Source organism: Toxorhynchites rutilus, chromosome 2 (genome assembly GCF_029784135.1).
Source record: "Toxorhynchites rutilus septentrionalis strain SRP chromosome 2, ASM2978413v1, whole genome shotgun sequence".
In the NCBI taxonomy this organism is placed as follows: domain Eukaryota; kingdom Metazoa; phylum Arthropoda; class Insecta; order Diptera; family Culicidae; genus Toxorhynchites; species Toxorhynchites rutilus.
The window spans coordinates 187594840-187619602 of NC_073745.1; the positions used below are offsets into that span (position 1 = coordinate 187594840).

The 24763-nt window shown below is 39.1% G+C and overlaps 1 protein-coding gene and 1 pseudogene across 4 annotated transcripts in view; both read left to right on the forward strand.

Annotated features, from left to right (window-relative positions):
• LOC129771387 (WD repeat-containing protein 47) overlaps positions 1–24763 on the forward strand; it is a 245836-nt gene that overhangs the window by 72223 nt on the left and 148850 nt on the right. For all 4 annotated transcript variants that reach the window (XM_055774973.1, XM_055774976.1, XM_055774974.1 and 1 more), the window contains 2 exons: positions 14342–14730; positions 14794–15028. In XM_055774973.1, coding sequence (XP_055630948.1) covers positions 14342–14730; positions 14794–15028 — 624 coding nt within the window. The remainder of the gene's footprint in view (positions 1–14341; positions 14731–14793; positions 15029–24763) is intronic.
• LOC129772142 (U4 spliceosomal RNA) lies at positions 3549–3677 on the forward strand (annotated as a pseudogene).

Below are 24763 nucleotides of genomic sequence, written 5' to 3' on the forward strand. Positions count from 1 at the left end.
ATAATGAGGAATATGGCTTCTCCTCTACCTTCTACAGTTAGAAGCCAGATACATGTCCATCAAGAGATGCCACGCATGAAATGTCCGGTTTGCTCGAATAACCATAAAATCTTCGATTGCACGGAATTTAAGAACTCCAACATCCAAAAAAGATGTCGATTGGCAGTACAATGTAAAATATGTTTCGGATGTCTAGGCACCGGACATATGGTTAAAGATTGCAGACGATCTAGGAGGTGCGGCTTGAGTGGATGTAACAAGCACCACCACAGAATGTTACACTCGAATCCAGACATGGAACCAACACCTCGTAATACGTCCGCTACAGTTCCGCTTGAAGCCAACTGCAATATTCACAAGTCCTCAGCAAACGAGATATACTACCAGGTGATTCCAGTAACACTTCAACACGGAAGGCATTCAGTCGATACATATGCCTTCCTAGACACAGGGTCTTCCCTGACATTGCTAGATGAGGAAATGGCAAACTCCTTGGACCTATACGGCAGAGAAGAACCACTACAATTAAAATGGACACAGGACGTGTCTCGAAACGAGCTGAACAGTAGAAAAGTACAAGTTCGCATTCAGGGGTCGTCCAGAAGGTCGTACCGACTTGACGGTGTAAGAACCATTAAAAACTTACAACTTCCGACTCAGACAATGAACTACAAAGCAATGGCTACAAAATATCCGCATTTGGAAAACCTTCCGATCGAAAGCTACGAGCTTGCAAGGCCAACAATTCTCATAGGGCTGAATCAAAGCCATTTGCTTACCGCCATGGAAACAAGAAGGGGAAGTGACAATGACCCAATAGCAGTCCGAAGTAAGCTTGGATGGTTTATTTTCGGTAATGTCAGATCAATTTATCAAAACGATCATGAACTATTGCAACACGATAAAGAACTACGAGATATGATGGCTGCGCACTTCTCAATCGATGAATTTAGCATCAGACAACCAATAAGAGTCAACGACAACCCCTTGCCCTTAGAACCGGTCAACAAGTATACCACCGCGAGTTCTAACAACGTAATGCTGATAACCTCGACCGAAGATAAATCAAAAAAATCAACGCGAAAAAAAAGACGTAGAAATAAGACTACAACAAAAGGCATTTCTAAATCTTGGTTCAACATCTCACGTATATTGAAAATAATGATGTTGTTCGTAATGTCGTTCACGTTGATCAACGCTATATCCATAAAACCCGTTGACAAAGACGGTCTAATGTTCGACCACGAAGGAACGTGCTTATTACATAGAGGCATATGGCAAACGAATATACAAACCAACGTAGTGCCCGATGAAGACATTGAAGTAATTAACTCGATACGGAATAATGTGACAGTAGCGATGAAAGACATGGAGTTTGTCATCGAAGACTCTCTCCTAGAGCAAATTGCAACATCTGTTGAACGTTTATGCGATGATGCGATTGATGAGATCAAGCAGACAACGAGAACTAAACGAAGCAGAGGGTTCTTCGGTTTTTTGGCGGACTTAATATTTGGTAGCGACGATATGGAAAACGAGCTACAGGCAATGAGGGTTCATGAAGACGAAAAAATTCACCAAATATCGGAGTCAATGGTAAAAATGAATACCAAGGCGTCCAAAATGGGAGAACAGCTTAACGAGAGATACTATAAATTGTACAAAGACATGACTCAATTAAAACAATTATATTCTGCGGATAAGGTTCAAAGGTTACGAACAACGATGTTAGAAACCACGATATTGGCACGTTGAATAGATATAGGAAAGTTCGAACGTTTCCTTTGTCCGTCGACGAACTAGCCCAAACCAGAAAAAACATTTCACAAGCGTTGCCAACTGGTTACATTGTCCTGGATCACCCATCAGCCGTAAAATACAACACGCGTGTAGTCAACGGCTCCCTCATAATTACCATGACGAGTGTTGTCATCAACAAAGTTGAGTTCGAGGTATTTAAGATAATACCGATCCCACGGGCTGAGAATGGCTCAATTATTGTAACAGAACATGATCGCATCGCGGTAGGCCACAACCAAGACTTCTTCTACCCATCGATCGAACTAACAAAACTGAATGATACGCATTTAATTACGGTTCAACCAGAACTGAGTAAGGAAGTGGATTGCGTAGCGGCTGTCATACTGCATATCGCAAGTACCCGCAAATGTGCAACAAAACTGTTAACCACGCCTTACGCTATGATGGAGACACTGTCCACTCCTAATACCGTTTTATACTATGCATCCGATACAAAGGCAATAGTTATACATTGCGACAACGTGGTAATGTCACCACCTTATGAGGCAGCAGTAGTAACTCTCCAGCCAGATTGCCGTATACAATCCAACAACAAAACGATACATGCAAGTTTAAATGGCATGAACAAGAAGATTGCAACATACTTCAAATCTAAATACCAGGTGGCCGATCACCTATTGGACGAATTCAATGACACCGTAAAAGATGTGGTGGAGCCGAAGCCCGATAATCCCTACGATAACAACGCTATGATAACCGTGTACAACAGTTTGGATCCCTTCCATCCGAAATCGAAGTATCTTTGGAGGAACGCCGCCCTTTTCGTAAGCATACTAATGATTATAATCGGGATCATTTATCTACGTTGCTGCAGACGAAGATGCTGCACCAGATCCAGAGCCACAGCAGGACCCGATGTCCATATCCGAATGGACAACCTATTGAACCGGCAACAATTAGAAGACACAGCGCTTTAAAACCAAGCATTGGAGGGACGTTCAATGAAGCAAGGCGGCATGCCGAAGAATTGAAGAGAAAAAGTGATTTAAAACTCTGTTAGACCATAAGTACACAAAATGTAAAATAGAAGAAAATAATTGAATATGAAATAATTGTAGTCAAAATGAGGAATCTGACAATGAATAAGAAATATAAGCAACAAAGGGTTGCATAAACTGACGAGAAGATATGTCGTCTAATGTAATAGTAAAAAAAATATAATTTGTTCAGTGAAAGAAGCAATTAGGCGCCGTTGTATGGCTATTAAAGTACATAAAGTTGAAGACTCTTCTATGGATAGAAGAAGTATTGAATTTGAAAATTGAATACTCCTGCGAGAGTAAAATGAAGTGTAACACAAAGCTAAAATGAATAGGATTTGCATTGTAAATGAATCTGAAGGCAAAGTGGCTAATAAATTGTAACGAAGCAAAGAATGAATTTATAACACACCATGTATGAAGAATAAACGGAAGTCATCCGCTCATAGCAAACGAATTGCATTGTATAACTTCAGGTTAGGAAATTGAATGTAAGAAAAACATAATATTGAAAAGAGAATATAAGATGAAACAATTGCGAATTATACAGTAATAAAAGATACAGCATCAGAAGCATAGAAGAAAAAATTATTAGAAACAGATGCGGCGTAGCTCAATTGGTAAATCTGCCTTACGCGATTTACGAGGGCCGGTATGTCGCCGCACGGATCATGCCTTTAGAGCGTGATTCATGGCGAGAACGATAGAGCGGATGCTTAGATCGCGCTCTATCCTAAATACACAGAATAGCTTGCGCAGTGGCTTTATCGTAACTAATGAGGTTTTTCCGAAGTGCGATTATTGCTAGCTGAAAACCTAAATATCATAAAACTCCTCCGGCCAGCGATAACCCGCCGGGAAGGAGAACAAAACAAAAATAAGCAAAACGACGTAATGTGTTTACGATCAGAGCCTATCTCCGATCGTAAATACCGAAGGACGGGAGAAATCCCAAAAAGAGAGCACTATGGGTGCTATAAACGGAGCCTATCTCCGAGCTAGGACAATAAGTAATAAAACGGAGAGGAAAAGATAACACGCCTGCGAGCGTGTTAATAATCATCCCTCGTTCGCCCGTCTGGCTTAGAATAAATAATTGTAATTTTCTCTCTCTTATGCTACGCCCTTCTGGGGTAGATAAGAAGGCAATGTCTGTATATAAGAGAAAACTTGAACAGAATAAACGCACTCTCAACTGGACACTCTCAACCATACCACGGACGTAGGAGCGTCGTGGCGAAGTACCGAACCCCTCTTTTTTTGTCATAAACGTATCACAACCCTGGACATCGCCCGAGCATCCTGGACACCATCGGGAGCACCCTGGACATCATCGCCGGCAGATCCCAGCGCAACAAGCGCTGGTAAGTATTGAACACCCCTCCTCCAAAGATCCGAAATTCCAACCACCCTTCCTCTCCCTTTTCCTTCCCTTGGCTCCGCCCGGCCAAACTCCCAAGTGACGCGGTACTACCGGATCGCACCAGTAGGCGCATACTCGTTATGCGCTCTACGTGATCTGGCCTACCACATAGCGTCCAGTAAAGGGCTTTCCCTTCGTGTCATCATTCACGATCTCGAACTGCAGCCACATTTGGTGGCTCCAGAGAGGAGCTTTCCTCCAGCGTAATCAGCACGATACCCTGCAGCCACATTTGGTGGCTCCAGAGAGGAGCTTTCCTCCAGCGTAATCAGCACGATACCCTGCAGCCACAATTGTGTTTCTGTTTACTTTTTTTCCATTCCATAAAAGAACACGGTTCTTTTGTGTGATGATAGTCTGCATCATCGTCAAAGCTCTTTTTTTATTGAAAATGATGTCGGGAACTGGATAGACATGCTGTGGTATGCTTTCTTCCGTTCAGAATATTTAATTCATATTTTTGATCGTATCCAATTTTCATTAAAATCATTCGATTTTTTACATCCAGAAGCTTGCTAATAATTTGAGAAGATTTGAATGTTTTCCTTCTATTTTTAGAAATTGGTCAAACTTGTTTCTGGTACTCTGAAGGAAGTTTGAGACATGAAAGCAAAATGACTAAGTCTCGCGAGGACTTGTGGTTGAGGCCGCATATTCACTAAGCTTCGGCTTGGCTTCGCGCGCATTTACTCCCAGTACCTGCTAGTTTTTCGAACTTTTATATTAAAATAGCTGACCCGCAAACTTCGTCCCGTCCATTTTTTTTGTCATCAATACCTTTGAACATTCACGTTTTCTTACTAAGCGAACTTTCATGTGTCCCAACGCAGAACTGTTCATTGATTGATCTTGTAATCGACTCTTTAAAATTACCTTTTACTAAAAATTCCTAGGAATTCTACCTAAACTCATCATTATAATATCAGGTTATTTTAAGACACAATTCTCGTTCAAATTTTTCAACCACATTCTTGCACTTTCGAACAAAGATCAATTTCGTTAGCACAAACATCAAATGGACTAAAAATGCTTATCACTATGTAATTGTAGAACATATGGGAATTCAATTTTCAGAATTTTCCCATTTTTCTTTAGAGTTATCCGAAAATTTTCAATTGTTATCTTTGGTTAAAAAATATGTGTAATATTTTCATGGGACACACTCAACATTCCAGATGAGGGAGGGGTGTCATACTACCACAGAAACATTTGTTGTACATAAAAACTCTCACATCCCAAATTTGGCTCCATTTGTTGATTAGTTCTCGAGTTATGCAGAAGTTCATGTTTCATTAGTATGGCAGCCCTCTTAGAGAGGCTGCATTTTTTCCATAAACTCATGACTGGTTCGGCGACCGTTCTCCTTCAAAAGTGATTTGAGACGTTCATCATCAAATTCAGAAGGGACTTCGCCGTTTTTCAACTTTTCAAACCATTTCCGTTGTGCTTCGGTAGCTTTCGGACCTCGATGAAAAGCAAAGAAGAGCAGGTGTCAAAAACTCGACCAGATGTTGATACCAGCACTGCATTTGTAATCCTTGCATAGCCTGGAGATCACGGTTTGACTCATGTTGCTAAACAATGTCACGCTTTTCTTTGTTGAACTCTGATGATTACGCAGAAACAAAATAATTCTATTTCGTTTCCGCCACTTTACATTTGCTGCCGGTCACGACTGGTAATTTTCAGCCAACTGCAGAGCCATTTTATTCATCGTTTAGGTATCTATACAATCCATTTCTTATTATCATATCTTCAGTGACTCTTAATAGTTACCTAAATCTACAACAACACATATTTATCTACCATTCACCTACCATTTCATCAAAATATGAGATGATTTTTTCGAGAAAATCGACTTTTAGTTTTTGAAATCGATTTTTTTCAGTGTATAATTTCAAAAAATATTGTTCCAGTATTTTTTCTAAAAATTCAATTATTTTCCTAAAACTCTTCCATAGAGATCACCTTTATTTTGTAGGACTTATCATTTTCGAGTAGAAATATTTTATTAAAAAATTGTCAAAAATATTTAGCCCTTTCTAATATTTGGAAAGGGCTTAATATTTTCGGAATTTTCGGAAAACTAAGTATGCATTATGTCATTGCAAGGATGTATTGACTGCCCTAAACTTCTCGTGCTAATCACTTCTCCCTGTCGTTTTTGGAACTCATTTTTGCTAGCAGTCTCGTATCATAGAACAAATTGCGGCTACAGTAACCCGCTTGACTCGTGTATTCGCCTGTTCAATGCTGTCTGTGAAGAATTCGATTTTAATCTAATGAAAGAAGTTTTTAACAATAGGATTTTTTAACTCTTTGTGGTCGTTTGTCTGCTCTCAGCCACCATACCTTTTTTACCGTTCTGGTCGTTTGTCTGCTCTCAGTCACCATACCTTTTTTACAGTTCTGGTCGTTTGTCTGCTCTCAGCCACCACAGCAAGAAACCATGCTAATCTTATATTTTACGCGATCAGGTATCAGTTTATGCTTTTCCTAAACGAAGCTTGATGTCTAATGAACCTGTTCACGAATCAATTCGGCGCTCCTATGAGTGATAGATAACGGTACTAAGTATCAAACAAAGTGGTCACCCACACAAAATAACGCACAGTGCCTTGAATGCATAAGAATGTGGAACAAAAAATCATAACAGCAGAATTTAGCCATTGTAACACTTTGGTGTGATGGAAAAGATTGTTCATAAGTATCAGAACTACTGTTTGCATAAATGTCTCATGTTATTTGAATAATCGCATAAATGTCTCAAGCGACAAAATCTTTGTTCATCTAAAGTGAAAACTTTTGATAATTTCGGATATACTGAATTCATTATTTGAGTAACTGGTTTGAATTATGTTGAAGTAGTTGTTTTTAAAGAGCAGAATAATTGTTTGCATAAGTGTCTTATGTCATCTGAATAATCTGTAAAATAAACTTTGTTAAAATTGAAAAGTGCTGATCTTTTCGGATACACATCGACATCAATTATACATTTATTGCAGTAATGGCAAAAGTGTTTTATATTCAACAGATAATAAAACTAAAATCATGTATTAATTATACTTTATATGATTTACACTTGGAGACTATTTCAAAAGATTTCGCACAAAATAAAGTTCACAAAATAAATAAAAAAATGTTTATTTTTCATAATCTTGCATGCGTCACCGTTTTTTCAAGGAAAAATAATTCCGACCAGTACGATACCCATGCCCAAATTTAATACGACCGCAAAGGGTTAATTATGCTTAGTTTGTAATTTCAGTCTGAGCGAATAATCGGAGTCGATGTTAAATAAAAATTGATTGGGTTTGTTATGTCAATTATCTAAACAGGTCCAGTAGTGAAAATGTTATGATTTTTTGAAAATAAGGTATTTTTGGAAAAAAAAGGGAAACATTGTTTTTTCGTACCACCCTAAAATGCAAATGGGCACCCTAATGAAAAAATTAAAAAATCGTTAGGGGTTGTATCTAGAACACGACCGCAAATTTTCGACGTAGAACTACGCAATTATATTATGCAACGCACTTGTTTACCACTCCGAATATTATTTTAGAAAGCGTCGAAATTTTTGTAATTGATTATGATCTTCGTTACAAGTAAATTTGATGAACCCCCTTTTACGTTTGATATGATACCTAGGACTACCAAAATATGTGAACGGAAGGACTGTCAAAAGGTCATTGTATTTTACGTTTCCCTCTGAAATTATTGCAAATCTCATGTTTACGTAGTTCTCGAACTACGAAAGTTCATTCACCTTCAGTACCTAAAATGACGATTTTCCCAGGCTTCTCAATTTAAAAGTACGTTTTAGGGAAACATTTTCCGGTCTGCACAACGACAAGCGAGTACAAAAGAACTCAACACCAAAAAATACCCCCGACTTGCATGTATTTGCAAAACGGATTCCCCCAGGAACATTGATTTTGAAGTCCGTGCTAGAGAAACACAGCTCGGTGGGAACAAAAATACCCCCAACTTGCATGTATATTTGCAAAGCGGATTTCCACAGGTACATCGATTTTGAAGTCTGTTGGGAAGTTGTTGGGGAAACCGTAAATCGGGCCAATCAAAACTTGGCAGTTAGGGCGTTTCATTTTTTTTTATCCAAAATATATATTTTTATTAAGGCTCATATGGTGTCAACCTGACGGGGCCGGGAGTTCAATATTTCGACAATGTTTGCCTTATAACTATGTTAGTAATATGTAACCGATTACTCGCGGTTGGCTCGAGGTTAGTATTACAAGTGTTTTCGTAATTGTGATGTTGCTGTCTCCAATGCTCTGTACGTGTGCCCGACACGGGATACTTCCTATTGGGATGCAGCTAACCATTAATCAGCAACGCCCCCCTAGTCTGTTCTCCATATCTAGCGTGGTGCGTCTTCTCGACTCGAGGAATCCAGGATAGAATGGTCACTAGCCGGCACAAAGATCAGCTCATGTTGAGTTGTCATGAGCGGTACAACCTTTGGCTCTTGTTGAATGATCAGTGGACTGCACAACCTTTTTTTTTATAGATCAGATAGGAGGGGTATGAAACAGGGACACAACGAAGGAAACATCATTAAACGTTGACATTGGCGTTTCTGAGGAACAGATATAGATGAAGCAGAAGATCAGGATCACGGCTACACAAGATATCCCGGGCGGGGATATCCGATTGTCTGCCTTTTGCTCTCAGTGTTCTAGAGAGCTGAGAGCGAGCAGCATGGAACCGGATACACGACCAGACAATATGCTCGATGTCGTGGTAGCCATCGCTACAATCACAAAGATTGTTTGCTGCGAGCCCAATGCGATAGAGATACGTGTTTAGGTTGTAGTGATTGGACATAAGCCGAGATATCACGCGAATGAAATCACGACCTACATTCAATCCCTTAAACCAAGCTCTCGTCGAGACCTTAGGGATAATCGTGTGTAACCAGTGACCGTTTAGTTTAGTTTTGTTAGGGCGTTTAGATAACGCTTGACATTTTACAGTAATCAAATTGTTAGTCTCATGAAAAATAACATTTTATTAATATCAATTGATGCAAACATCTTTCCGGTCTATCAAGAAATGTTCGAGTTATAAGCATTCGAAATACGGGTAGGGGTTGCACACAAATCGGCTGAAACAAATGTATGGGAAAAAGGAAATTCTTCCAGTTTTCATGAATTTAAAACGTTTAGAGATTGGCGAATTGTAATGTATAGCATATCCAACAAATCTTAGAGAACTTCCGATTCGATTGGTATGCAAATCATGAGAATTCGTTTAAAGTGAAAATATTTATTAACGTTAACTTTATTTCATAAAACCGTGACCTGTTTTCTGATTTGTCACCCTTCCTAAAAGACGTAGTTCTACGTCAAAAAACACGGTCTAATGTTTTGCGATTGCAAAACTACCACTTTTCACGAAATTCTGAGAACCAATATATTGGTTTGATATGAAAAGGCTGTATATTAACCTTTTTCAAGGATAGAGGTGACTGAAACTGCAGGAGTTTGAAATCTCTATAATTCAACACAGTCTTGTTCTCTTTTTATTTTTAATTTTTATTCTCGCTTTAGACAACCAACACCATGCGTTAAAGCTGAGAGTTTGAAATTTATTATTTGTTGATTTTTATTGCTTTCTAGCCGAGGGAGCTTGTGTGAATGTAGGAACGAATTTTAAACAGGATGTGAAATAAATAGTGTTTTACAACGGTGAGAACTATGATCTTCGGCTGAAAACTTCGGTTGTGTGGTGACGCCGCTACACTACCGATTCGTTTCGAATTTTATGTTGACGTTCTGCGAAAGGTGCTGCATGTCATAGTTAGCGGATTATTTCTTTGGAAGTTATGTTTTTGGGAGCGCCCTTGGTGAAGTCTCCCGGTCTCTCCGGATATGTACCTAATATCACTGACCCATATTCTTTTGCGATTCGGAGTGTTGTGATAAAATCATTTTTCAAAACTACGATCATCTGGTTATGAATTTTTGAAAAAAGCCAATTTTTGAAAAAAGAGAAAAAAACCATATTGAAACGGAAAAACAAAAAAAAAAATAGTCTAATGTTTTACAACTAGGAACAAAACTACCAATTTTCACGAAAATTTGCGAACCATTACATCGGTTTGGCATGTATTGTCGGATTGTGGAAATTTCTTTAGTAAGTAAGGATCAAAAGTTGTCGAAATGCGTTTTGTTTCTGTTTGAACACCAAATTGTAGTAAAAATAATAGTTCCTCTAGCTTTGAATTGTGTTTTTGATTTATACGAGTTTCTGATTAGTCAGAAAGGCAAGCAAGTTATTGTTTATAGTGATTTTGAATACATTTACGCCTATTCTGTGTTTCGATCCGTTCAGTTTGTTTTTGCATTTCGTTCGATATGTTCCTCTTCGAACATTAAATGGGCAAAACGTTCGAAATAGGGAAATAATGGATTCAAACAAAATTGAAATTCGTCGGAATACAGAATAGGGTTGATTATCACGCAAGAGATATACACTTGGAGGTGTCGTGAAAATCGACAAATTAAGTGCCGATAAATTTATCACATGTGCTCCTGTGGCCGAGTGGTTAGCCTCCCACATTATCATGCCGGGGGTTTGAGTTCGATTCTCGTTCTGGCCGGGAGATTTTTCATCAAAGAAGACTTCCGACTTGCACTGTAATCACGCGTATTCTAGAACTTGCCACTTCAGAATACATTCATGGCATATTTTTCGCCATTGAAATCTCAACTAAATACTACTAATAAAATGACGCAAGTAATACCTAAAGTTGAGAAGGCGAAAGTTCCACTGGGAACGTTAGTGCCATCCAAAAAGAAATTTACCATATACAAATAGTCGCAGTGGTTCAAGGCTCCTACAGACGAAGAAAAAGGTGCAATTTCCATTTGAAGATAAAAAAAAACAACGAAAAAAATCACATCAAAAAGTGAAATAAATAATTATAATAGTTAGGTATATTCCATATCATGCCGGGAGCAGGGTTACAGAATAATAATGATTTCTACAGATTTTTTGAGACCAAGAATCTGTAGATACAGACTACAGATTTTTTGGGTTTCATACAGAATATACAGATTTTTATTAACGGATATTAACGGCTTGATGTTAGTAATATTTTTCCCATTTCATCCATTTTATTCATATAGCCTTCGAATATGTTTTAATGAGAATCACCTGTTTTCAACATTCATATGTAGCATGATGTCCTACATTCTAATGCCAACGTCTGCGTTCTAGGTTAGTATTATTTATATAAAATGAAATAGAGCGCCAAATGTGTTGGTAAGCTCAAAACCCGAGTATGGTCGAAATGGTCCGATTTGAGTCGGCTTTATTTGGTATTCGTCTCTGCCCGTAGACTTTTTTTTTGAAAAACTTTGAGGGAAAGTTCGAACGCAAGTAATTCTATGTTCTTGAATATCATCGTTGTTAGTTCAATTGGATTTTTCGTTTGCGAAATTAGGCTTCGTGTTCCGTTGGTGTGAAGCGAAAATGGCAATTGATTCTCAGGTGGAATAGCGCTTCGAAATTCCAATTATATATGAAAACTTACTTTTCTGTATCACACATGTATTACATGCAACGAAGAAAAATGTTATTTGCACATGAATCAAGAACCTTAGGCGAAAATTGTGTCTGAAAATAGTTTTTTATTATAATGACGAGTTTTGGAAGAAGTACTAGAAAATTTCTGTTAAAAGGAAATTGTAATGAGCCAATTAGAAGATAAACAAATTAAAAGTTCTGCGATTGAACCCTCAAACATTCGTTTATTAATAAAATGAATGTTCGAAAGAATTCATGTCAAAAAATCAATTTTGGGTGGGACGAATAATAATCCATAAATAACACTGTTTATCTTTTCTTACTATAGAGAATGTAAAATACAAAAGGGCACTCATATTCACCCATATTCTGTGTTTCGATTGATTCGGAATAATTCGAACGACTTGATAAGATTCCATTCTGTATTCCGTTCGAGTTGTTTTTGCATTTCGTTCGATCTGTTTCTCTCCGAACATCAAATGAAGAAATCGGGAATCGGGAATGTGAAATTATAACTCGAACGAAATGCAGATCCGGCGGAATGTAGAATCGGGGTGATATTAAAAAAATATCTAAAATGAGGATCGAGACGTTTTGATACAGGATTACGTTTCGAGAATATACGGGGAGTACATATAACAAATTATTCAATTTTGCGTGTTTTATTCTCAGAAATTTCATGATGATGTCATGATTTATAATTATTTATAATTTTTTTTTATAATTATTAAAAATTGATTTGGGCTTTCGCTAACAATCTATTGCAATGCAATTATAAAATTTTCTATGGCTAATATGTTAAAATAGCATTGAAAATAGAGCTTCTAATTCTCCGTATATTAGTGTAGACCGCAAGACGCATCCCTAACACGGTTTAGTAAATCGGTCTATTCGAATTGGAAAAACACATTGTGGTCTAGACATTCATAGTAACCAATGAAAATGCTGAATTCCCCCTCAACAAAATAGCTCTCACTGGAATCCGTCGTTAAACATCACCTAGAGAGATTCAATTATGACCGAAACCAAAAAATGAAACGAAGTTTGAACCAATTAAACGATTTGATGAGCAAACCTATTTTACTGTTTTCTGAACTACGTTTTGCTATTGATTGTGGAATTGAACAAAACAAAATGAAACACCTGAATTCACTCAGATTAATTCGGAGGCCAGAACACTTTATCTTACTCTTTTGAGCAATGCATCGAAATACATCAATGAAAAATAATGTCGAAACCTGTCCGTATCCTAAGCATTAGCTTCATAGTATTTTGGTGTTCTCTCCTCCTGTGTTTTGAATTGTTCCCTTATTATGTTACCTTTCAATTCATTACAACCATAACATTTATGTGTGGCTTTACGTGAATACCATCAGCATCGTCTAATCAATAATAATTATACCAATCAATGATACTAAACGCAAAATTATGCTTGAAATTTGGACTTATAAATTTAATAAAGATTTCAATACAGTTTTTTTGAGAAAAAATAAGATAAAAAGATTTTTTCGGACAGAAAAACACAGATTTTATTATGGCAACCCTGGCCGGATGTCTGACCAGTCTAACGGGTGAGCCATAAGTAGCGAACAGATAGTGGCCCTTCATCTTAAATTTTCTTAAAGATTTCTGGAACCCTCACTATCATGGTATGGACCACCTTTATCCACTTTTTTGGCACTTCTGATAATACGGGATTTGAATTGTTGAGCTGTGATGGCATCCCAAACATTTTCGTACACCGACTGGGACAGTACGGCTCAATACGAATCATTATCGCGTTTTTTGTTATCACCTCCGATTTCGGATGATGTTCAAGCATCTAAAAGATGCGCTCTCGGAGAAATCTCTGTTACGCGATCTTCTAAACAAACGAGAACACACTTAGCACGAACAAAGTCCACAAAGAGGAGAACAAAACCTCACTAAACTGTTTGTCTCTCTATAGCGCGTGTGGCGGAAAACGTGCCATGAATTTAGTCCCACCACTTATGATCCACTCGTTCGTGTACTTTCGTGTCATACAATGCATGTTTTCGAGACCATAATTTCAGCACAAACTTAAGAAAGCTGTTTATCAAGAGATTTTTGGAAGAAAATTGAGAAAAATGCATAAGAAAACGCCAGCTTTGGAGTTCTTTTACTTGGAGATATTTGTTCTGTAGTATCATGAGAAAATATATCAAATATTTCTAAAATAAAATATTCTTCCCCATGTACCCCAATGTTAGGTTGATAATTGGTTTCTAAAATAAAATAAAACTGAAAAACGTCTTGAAATCATATGTAAAACTACAGCACGTTTGTATGACATTTATTGTTTATTGAACCAATCAGTTCTATCGAAGTTATTTTGCGTGGTTGGATGCCTTTTTAAGTGCCAACCAGTAGTTATACCAGCACAGCAAATGTGTTAAGGTGCCAATCAATTAAAATCGATTCGCTGTTGGACCATAACCGCGCAATCACACATTCGATCAGCGCACGCTAAGCGCAGGAATCAACCGAGATAAATATGCATCTAATTATTGGTTTTTCTTCTTTCTATCCCACTCACTATCAGCAGGGACTTCCATCAATAGAAGAAATCGCGTCCGTGCAATCGAAATCACCCGAACTGCAGCCCGTGGCTGGTGCAATTGTGAAAACCAGCGACATTCATCAGAGCAGTGGCGAACGGGACAGTCCCAACACGACCAATTCAACGGCCAAAAGCTCCCGGCGCGACTCGCTCACGGATAAGATCGCTACCACAAATCAGCCTGTGCCGACAGGCCTTCCAAATCATATCCAACCTCCGCCGCCACCGCCATCGATTGGACCACCACCAATACCTTCGTCATCCTCAGAGATTCATCCTGGTGCCAATGCAAACAGCCTTCAGGAGCCTCCATCACATCCTCCGGTAGTTTCTCCACCTCCATCCGGCGGAGTGATATACGATCATCCCAAGTGAGAAAAAGAGAACATTTGAAATTTGAATAGAATTTCTTTTAATTCTTTCTTTTATTTTAGAAACAACGAACATCTTGCGAACGGCGGAAGTGAATTGTACGAAAAATTCAAGCAGCAAAAACAAAACAAGGAAAGTGATTACATTATGAACGGAAATCCAACGATCATGCCGCAAACGCAGCCATCGAGCCATAGTCAGCAGATAAACGGTGACCGAAGTGAAACAAGCAGTAGCAACGGTGTAGCGCGACCAACGCTACTGGTGGAGGATAGCGGTACTATGAAAGAGCTAGAGGTATGTGGAATTTTTGTTTCATACTTTGACGAGGCTGTTGCATAAGCAAAGGCGAATCAAATTCGTAGGACGTTTCTGTTGAGCGAACGTTACCCACACTTACCCTTTGCGGTCGTGTTAAGTGTTGATATGGTTGTCTCACTTGTCGCAATTAATTTCTCTTGAAAGAGAGACTCTTAACATTCCACGCTATTAATTTTTGACGTGGAACTATGGCTAACCGAAATATATGGAATGTAAAATGAAAAGCTAAAAACCGAACATGCAGGAAAAAATGAAAGATTCCTATTGTCTATAATTCGAACATTCCTTAATAGATCGGAAAGATGTTTGCATCAATTGATAAGAAATTTTTATTCGAAACTCGAACAAATCGCAGTCAAAGTAGGGTAAGTGATCTTGGTTTGTCCGATTTGGGGTGTTTTTACGCTACTAGTAAATGCAAATCGATTTTTCTCCTTGAAAATCACACATAATCGATACGAGTTTGGGTTTGTTGAAAAGCCCCAAGTCTCTAGTTGCTAATACTACCTCAAGGTGTTGAAATTATTTAATTTTTTATGTTTTTGACGTAGGACTACGTCTAACCGGAAGATATAGGGGGTGAAATGGAAATCTAGGCACTGAACAAGTAGGAAAAAATGCAAGATTTGGAACGCTTATAACTCGAGCATTTCTCAATAGATCGCAAAGGTTTTTGCATCAATTGATAGGAAATATATCTACGCATCTATCATAACGAATAACATTTAATTTTTCTTGAGATAAATAATTGAATAATTGTGAAATATCAAGCATTGTCAAAATGCACTATGTGCCCATTTTTGATTGGTCCATTTTGTGCTCCTCAAATCGTACCGACCAAAACGGGCAACCAGAGCAGCAGCGAAATAGAATGAAGCACGATTGGAAAGGAAAAAGAAAAAAATGAACGAAACATTGGTCGCAGTCTCACACATGCGTAATTCTCGAGCCAGCCAGTCAGCTTAAAAATCCCCGCTCCGCTGCCGTAACGATCCCATTCTTTGTGTGGACACCGACTGGACAATATCGTTGTTGGACGAGCTGGACGGCGAGGAATCGAGTGCCTTTCTCAAGCGATTCTTTGTGTGGACAACGACTGGACAACATCGTTGCTGGACGAGCTGGACGGCGAGGGATCGAGTGCCTTTCTCAAGGCAAGAGGGCGGAGGTGGTAGCGCTGGAGTAGAGTAATAGAGTAGAGTAGAGTTTTCAAAGGGCCTTTCTCAAGGCTAGAGACGAATGAACTGCAAAAGTTTAAAGTCTCTATAATACAATACCTTCCTACCTTCCTTCCGTAACGATCATTCTCATTCAAACCGTACACCACATCGGTTCGCATCACAACACATCAACAACAAACCAACACAAGCAGCCATGTCTGGACATGGTAAAGGAGGAAAAGTGAAGGGAAAGGCAAAATCCCGCTCGAACCGTGTTGATCTGGAGTTCCCCGCAAGGGTAGCTAGGCCGAGCGCGTTAGTACCAGTGCACCAGTCCACCTAGCCAGCGTTATATAGTTTCGGCCGCCGAAGTGATCGAGTTAGCTGGAAAAGCTGCTCGCGACGATAAGAAAACCCGCATTCGGAACAGAACACATTCGGTTCGGTGGACATCAAGACAACAGGCAGTTGCAGCGAGTGGCGAGTGGCAAACGCAATCGCAAAACAGCAGCAGGTAGCAGAAGTAAAATGTTTGTTCTTTATACAAACTGCTTTGGTGGCAAATCCAGAACAAGGCGGCATCGAGGGCGTTCGAAATGGTTTTCTTCAATACCACGAGTACTAAGTTTTCTAAATTGGAACCATTCCATAAAACAAGGCGCTTTTCAGGGCCATTAAACCTTCCAAAAAAGAGTTTAGGAAATACAGTTCAATACTTTCTAAGACATTATCCAAAATAATAATAAAACACAAATTGATTTTTTCATAATTTGTTTGCCAGGATCTGATGAGTATGTGAATTTGGCAGTTGTTCTGAGCTTATTGATAGTTAGGGACTTTCCTGATTATTCAATTTTCACCAATTCTTAAATTGTTTCCAGATTGAAAGTACAGTAATTTACAATTAGTTCGACATTTAGCTAATTGGACGGACATGTAATGCGACTTATTTAGTTGGACATTTTTGTATACATAGAGATCCAAATTATGACCCCACATTGAAAGTCGACACTGTACCACTGTCATCGCAAATGTTCAATTACAGTTTAAAATCGCCTCCAATGCGACACTGAGTGGTGCTCCGGCACGTCGCATTGAATGTAATTTACTGTACAACATGTCACAAAGCTGGATGGGAAGAAATTTCCCAACTGTGAAAGCTGTGGCGAGTGGCAAACGCAATAGCTAAACAGGAAGGTTTAACCGAACAAGATGGGGATATCGAGTAATAACAAAACAATAAACTCTTTAGATTGAATATAATTTTGTGATCCTGAAAAGGGCCCTTTTTAGCCTGCATGTGAATCCAACTAGCGAACCAATCGTAATGAATGTATTTTTCTTTCTTTCTTTGTTTTTAAGAGGCTTTAAACTTTGCAGTTCATTCGCCTCTAATGTATTTTTTTGCCATCGCTCCCTTTTAACGCTCATTCATTCGTCTCGTTGGACTCGCCCCTCTGGCTGAGTCTGCCGATTTGTCTCTATCCTGTGAGTGTGTACCGCTAGAGTATAAAACACGCGGTCCCCAAAAAAATATCTTATTTTCTTTCAAACCGTAAACCCGTGTGGTTGTACGGCATCGGCATCGTGGACGTAACAAAGGAGGACAAGTTAAGGGAAAGGCAAAGTCTCACTCGAACCGTGCAGGTCTCCAGATCCCTGTTGGTCGCATTCACTGATTGCTCCGCAAGGGTAACTAGGCCGAACGGATTGGTGCCGGAGCACCAGTATACCTAACAGCGATTATAGAGTTTCGGCCGTCGGTATGCTCGAGTTGGCTTGCAAAGCTGCTCACGACAATCAGAAAACCCGCATCAAGAACAGAGCAGCTTCGGTTCGGCGATCATCAAGGCAACAATTAGTTTCAGTGAGAGGCAAAGTGTTTCTCCGGCACGTCGCATTAAATGTAATTTACTGAACAACATGTCACAAGCTGGATGGGAAGAAATTTTCCAACTGTGAAAGCTGTGGCGAGTGGCAAACGCAATAGCTAAACAGGAAGGTTTAACCGAACAAGATGGGAATATCGAGTGATAATAAAAACACAACACCAAAGGTTCTTTTCAGAACCATCAACATATTCATAAACAGTAAACAGTAAACTAATCCATTTTTCAGGTAGATAGGTAGGTATTCACGTAGGAGAAGAAAATAAAACAATATATTTAAAATATATATTTAACAAAAGCTGTCCCCTTTGTATAGTCCTACGTCACTCCGGTTATGTCCACGACATTACCCACCCGTCTTTTTAACGATTTTCCTTAAAGAGGAACTATGATCATGGTTTGACCACCTCTAATCATGTTTTGCCCGAAAAATGATCATAGTTTGTCCGGTTTTGGAAATCACCATTTTTGAATGAAAACATTCGAGTTCACAAGTAGATGTTGCATTTATCTTTGCTTGAGTTTACTGTCATCATATTGATCCATTCATAATTTAGGGTCTCTTCAGAATATTACCTTTTCTTGAGCATTTAAAAAGTGTTACCCTCAACACACTCAACACAGAGAAAATTCATTTCTGCTATCCGCGGAGGACACAACAAACAAACTCCAGCGCCAAGCGGTTGCCATAGAAATCATGTGGACAAAATAACATCATTGAATTGGACAACTCATGATCTGAATTGAGTTCATCAAAATGCGTTAATTTAACCCTTTCATTACGGCAGTGTGCTCCGCCGGAGTGCTACCCCTGTACGGAGCATTGCGCCGAAAAGTATGCACATCGCGCTGGTGTGATCGAAGAGCAGTATGAATTTCATGTCGTCTAAAGACGACGCTCGTACACACAACTCGTCGCGCGGATGTCGTCTATAGACGACACTCATAACGAAAAGGTTAATGGTTAAGCTACGTAAATCTGATACAAATGGTGTGCAAGCATTATGTTTACAATATTTGTAAGTGTTATAATCCAGAAAAGGTCGCGAAATTATCATCTGGGAATCGATTAAAAGTTAGCTCGAATGAGGGGCGCATTAACACAAACAGAAGGTGTATTTTATATACAATAAAACTACTGTAAATCGTTAAAAAGACTATTTTATTTATATGTGAAATATATGAAACATTCGAATACCTTATTTGACACAGGAGCGCTGAATTAGAGCATACAAAAAAGTGGGCAAGCCATATTCATATTTTCGACTGGACAAACCAAAATCATTTACCTTAAGTATCGCAAATATGTCAATCTTTGTATGCTGTGTTTACTTGAGACCCAATAGTGATCCAGAGATGTACAGGAAGCACTGTAGCAGCGTCCAATACCTTCTCGATCTCAAAAACGAAACCGACGCGGTTATCATTCTGGGAGACTATAACTTGCCCAACCTTTCGTGGCACTTCGATAAACAGTTGGACAGCTATTTACCCGCTAACGCTTCCTCTGAGTCATAAATAACCGTTACACAGACGATTCTTGGTTCTGGATTATCTGAAATCTATAATTTCCTCAACGCTAATGGCCGCCTGCTTGACTTGTCTTTCATAAATGACACTAAATTATTTCAAATCTTGGAACCATCTACTGCGCTGCTTAAGATCGACGCACATCATATTCGTTTTAACATGTGGCGTTTCTTCCCCTTCGAATGAAGACCAAGACGACGCCTTTTATTATGACTTCAAAAGATGTGACCCCGCGTTGTTAGACGGAGCTTTGGCTACTGTGGACTGGGCACTCCTTCTGTCTGGCTGCTCAGTTAACACTGCTGTTTCTCGTTTCTACGAAGTCGTTAATACCGCTCAAGAAAAAATCGCATAGGCACCATAAGGCACCCTGGTGGTGTAAAGAATTAGGAACGAATCGCAACAGACTTCGAAAAATTCGCAAAAGTTACTTCAAGAATCGTTCTGCAGAAAACAAGCTAGCACTATAGAGTGCGGAAAGCACGTACAGTGAATTGAAGAACGCTGCATTTCGCAACTACATCAAATTGCTATTAAAACAATGCGCCACATCGTTGTCGCTCCCCGTGTTGATTCTCTTCAATCAGTCGTTATCTGATGGAGTGTTCCGGAAGGCATGGACGATCGCATCAATTTCACTAATCCACAAAAGTGGTAATATCCACAATATTGTCAATTATCGCCCGATCTCAATATTAAATTGTCTAGGCAAGGTTCTTGGGAAAATGTTTCATGACGTCATTTACCGCTCCGTTCGGCATGTAACATCAGTTAGACAGCATGGGTTTATGAAAAGTCGCTCAACTTCTACAAACCTTATGACTTTTGTGCATGGACTGATTGGGAAGCTCGAGAAACGGAAGCAGGTCGACACAGTCTATATAGATTTTGCAAAAGCTTTCGACAAAGTACCGCACGCGACAGCTGTTGATAAAATGAGAGGCATAGGCCTGTCGGATTGGATCACTAGATGGACGCACTCTTACTAAACAAGTCGCGAGGGGTTCGTTAAGTTCTATGGTGCCATGTCTGGCACATTCAACATGCCTTCTGGAGTGCCACAGCGCAGCCAGTTAGGACCACTCATTTTCAACATTTTTGTCAACGACATCTGCAGTCTTCTTCGCTGCGATTGTTTGATGTATGCAGACGACCTGAAGATCTATCGTGCCGTGTCCTCGTCGCTGGACTGCTGTGTGCTTCAGGAGGATCTAAACTCGCCACTAGATTGGTGCTCTTCAAATGGCATGCAAGTGAACCCTTCGAAGTGCAAGGTCATGTCTTTCACTCGTCAGCGCTCTTTAATCGATGGGCGACACAGCAACCTGGAACGCGTTGGGAAAATCCGATTTCTAGGCATATTGATAGACTCCAAAGCGAAATTCAATGAGCACATCTCCGCGATTAATGCTAAAGCGTACGCTTTGCTGGGCCGACGCAACACGGTAGCCTTCAACGATGTGTATGCTTTGAAGACCCTATTTTGTTCTCTAGTTAGAAGCACACTAGAATATGCAGTACAAGTTTGGGCACGTTAGCCAAGCGGCGGATAAATTGGCGCAGACTGTTTATATTCGATCTGATCACCGGCCGCATGGATTGTTGCTACCTGCTAGAGAACTTGTACTTCCATGCACCTGTGCGAAATCTCTGGAATCGAGTCCTCTTGTGGGTTCTTGCTCATCGTACTCAGTACGCTTATTTCGAGCCTCTGATTGCTAGCAGCAGGCTGTTCAACGAAGTGATAGATGAATTTGACTTCAATATTGCAAAAAATGCCTTTAGAAATAGAATTAGACAAATATGATAGTCAAGTCTGTGCTACTTTTAAATCCGAAGACGATACGAAATAAATATCTATCATAATTAATAATACGTTATTTTTCCTGAGATAAGCAATTGAATAACTGTAAAATGTCAAGCATTATCTAAATGCTCTAACTGCTCCGTTTTGATTGCCCCGATTTACGGTTTCCCCAAAACAGCTATCAAAACCAAGGTGCCTGGGGAAATTGGAATTGCAAATACATACAAGATGGGACATGTGACATGTGTTCCCTAATACAACCATCAAAACCAAGATGCGTTACATTACATGGCGTTCAAATTCTTTATTTACACAACAAATATGTTAAATTTAATTGAATTTGAAAGTTGTTTTATTCAATCAATCATTTAATCAATACAAAAAATGAGTTTGCGCCAACGGTAGTCCCACGTCAACCTTGCGGTTATATCATAGATATAAGCCCCCCCCCCCTATTTTGTTTATACAGAGTACCATTATCTATAATTCATCGAAGCTATGTATGATTTCGTGAACAGGTTCACTACACATTGAAAATCATTTAGAGAAAAGTGGAGGTGATCTGGCGTAGTTTATCCGTATCTCTTACGCTAATTCTCACTCCCGACATTCTTCCAAAAATGAAAGTAAAAGTGACGAACCAGCCAAAAGTGTTGAAAGGGTGAATTATACCATTTGATTACATGAAATTACATGGTTTCACTTTACTTTCAAATATTATCGCTTCAAATAAAAGAATCTTGTAGTTCGAAGTAACTACCTTTGAGCTCTATACATTTTATCCAGTAATTTTCTAATATTTTCATAACTTTTATGAGCGTATCCAGTCAAATAGCCATGACTTGCCAAAAATGCAAGCAGACAGTAGCTTATTACGCCAGGAAGGTGCGCTGTGTCACTTGCGGAGAGCATTATGTGGGAGAACCCTGTAGTGCGATTGAGCAAAAATGTCCGTATTGCTGGGGAACCCTACATGAGCTATCTGCATGTGAAACTTACAAAAGTCGCTGGGAGAAACAGAAGCGCTCTTTAAAGGAACGCTCGAAGCGCACTTTCGCGGAAATTTGAAAGAGCGCTTCTCCACTGGTCCAACATCGACAAACAATAGACACACACCAATTCTTCGACACGTTGCCAGTTGACGAACTTGAAGCGGATTCAGCTAATCAGGGCACACCGTGCATATTCCAAGGGAATCATCGGCCGAAAAATTTGCCCACTTCCAAAGTTCAAAGTTCAAGTCCCATCGATGATAGTCCCTGTTAACTTGCCTAAATTATCGAGTGCAGCGGACAAGCAAAATCAGGTTCCTCCTGGCGTCCGTGGGAATAGTTCACCTTCGAATGACCCATCACTCGTGGGGACATCAAAAACCCCAACCATCTCTGTTTTGCCGTCAAGTACAACTTCCCAATCGGGATTTATAAAGTTGTCTAACCTTGTGGACCAAATCTTCACGTACTTCAATGTTTCCGACTCCTTATGCAATGATTATCTCTTTCGATAAGCTAATTTTAATAGAGAGGTCGGTGATATCACTGTTTTACACTGGAACCTCGTAGTTTTATTCCTAAAATGGATACGTTCAAATTTTTGATTCATAACATTAATTGTGATGTTTTTTGCTCTGTCGAAAACATGTTTCTTTTCTCACGGAACCGCCTGGGGGGAGCAGTACGACGACAACCTTTCATTGTTGATATACCGTTCTGAGTAATATTTCAGACGCTTATGGCATATGATGCAGACAACAGATCTAAACTTTATGCACAGTTATTTGGTTGATATTTTTAATAAGTTAGTTCAATATACTTTTAAGCTTTCTTCTTTGGTACCTATTTGATTGAAAACATAAAAAAATCATCGAATAAAATGCTTGTCAAATGAAGCAAATAAGAGACAAACTTCGGACAGATTGAATTCAAATTTCGGACACTTCATTTTGTAATTTTTTGAACGAAAAATACATTACACTTGATTAAATTTGATAGTCAACTGCGAAACACTTACCAAGCAATCACAGTAAACTGTTAACGATGACGAGAACTGATGAAACACGAGAGAAATTTTAATATTGATGAACTGGTAAATTCTACGTGCTCACGTTAGACAAACGTCAAACTCAAACGATAATGAGTATTGTTGTCAGATTTTTGCCGATTATGTTATAATTCAAATGTAGTTCTCATATGAAATGATAGTGAAACCAAGGGATTACTCTAAAAAAGCAATTGTGATATTAATTTTATAAACATATCATCAGTGCATTAAGCATTTCAAGATAATAGAACAAAGTGTCCGAAATATAATTCAGAACGGTATGACCTTTGTAACAACTTCAATATGACCGTTTTGAACACAACACGTGTACCTAAGCCTCCTCCTAAACCAAGTGCTCTTGACCGCTTTGCTCGAATTCATTATCGTTAGGTTTCAAGTGGAATGTAATCCAGGATCCCAATGGTAGTGATCACTTGCCAATCAAAAATGTATCACCACTGAGTCGAATTCTTCTGACTATATGAACATGGCATATAACCTCACAAGACAAACTGACTGGAACGAATATGCTGACGCGATAGCTCTAGCCATCAATCCCAGAGATTATTTATCTCCATTGAAGGAGTAAAACTTCCTTTCTAGTTTCATCTATGACAGCTCAATTCGCGCTCAAACGAAACCCATCCCGGGTTTCACCATACGCCAAAGGCCTCCCAATATATGGTGGGATAGTCAGTTATCCAAACTTTATGTAGAAAATTCAAATGCATTTAAAGCTTCTCAGAAACGTGGAACCATTGAGAAATTTCAAACGTATTTAGCCCTTGAAATTTAAAAAAATTAAAAAAATCTGGAAAGTTGCTCGAAACATAAGAAATCACTATTCAAGTATGGGTTCCGCAGGGGCAAGGAGACGAATATTTGCATTGCGTTGCTATCTCCAAACTCAAATTCAAATGGATTACGCCCAAAAAAAAAAACGAATGGCTTCAATATGTTGGATATAAAGGGGGCCTTTGATACAGTTTCAATAGAGGTCCTGTCAGACTTGCTTTGCGAGAAACATTTAAATTTTTCTCACGGAGATTTGGCAGTAAGTCGGGTCACTTACAGGGCTCATGTTTAAGGGGGACCCCGGTCTGGAAGATCGAAAAATAGAATTTTCATTTCTTGCATTTTTGGGATGCTTATGTCCTCAGAAACGTTGTCCTAAAAGGATTTTTCGATCTTTGATTTCGTTGAAAGGTTACATCCATTAATATAGGTTACTTCAACGTATAATGTCCAGGAAATTTTTTTGAGACATCTTTCTAGAACAAACTTT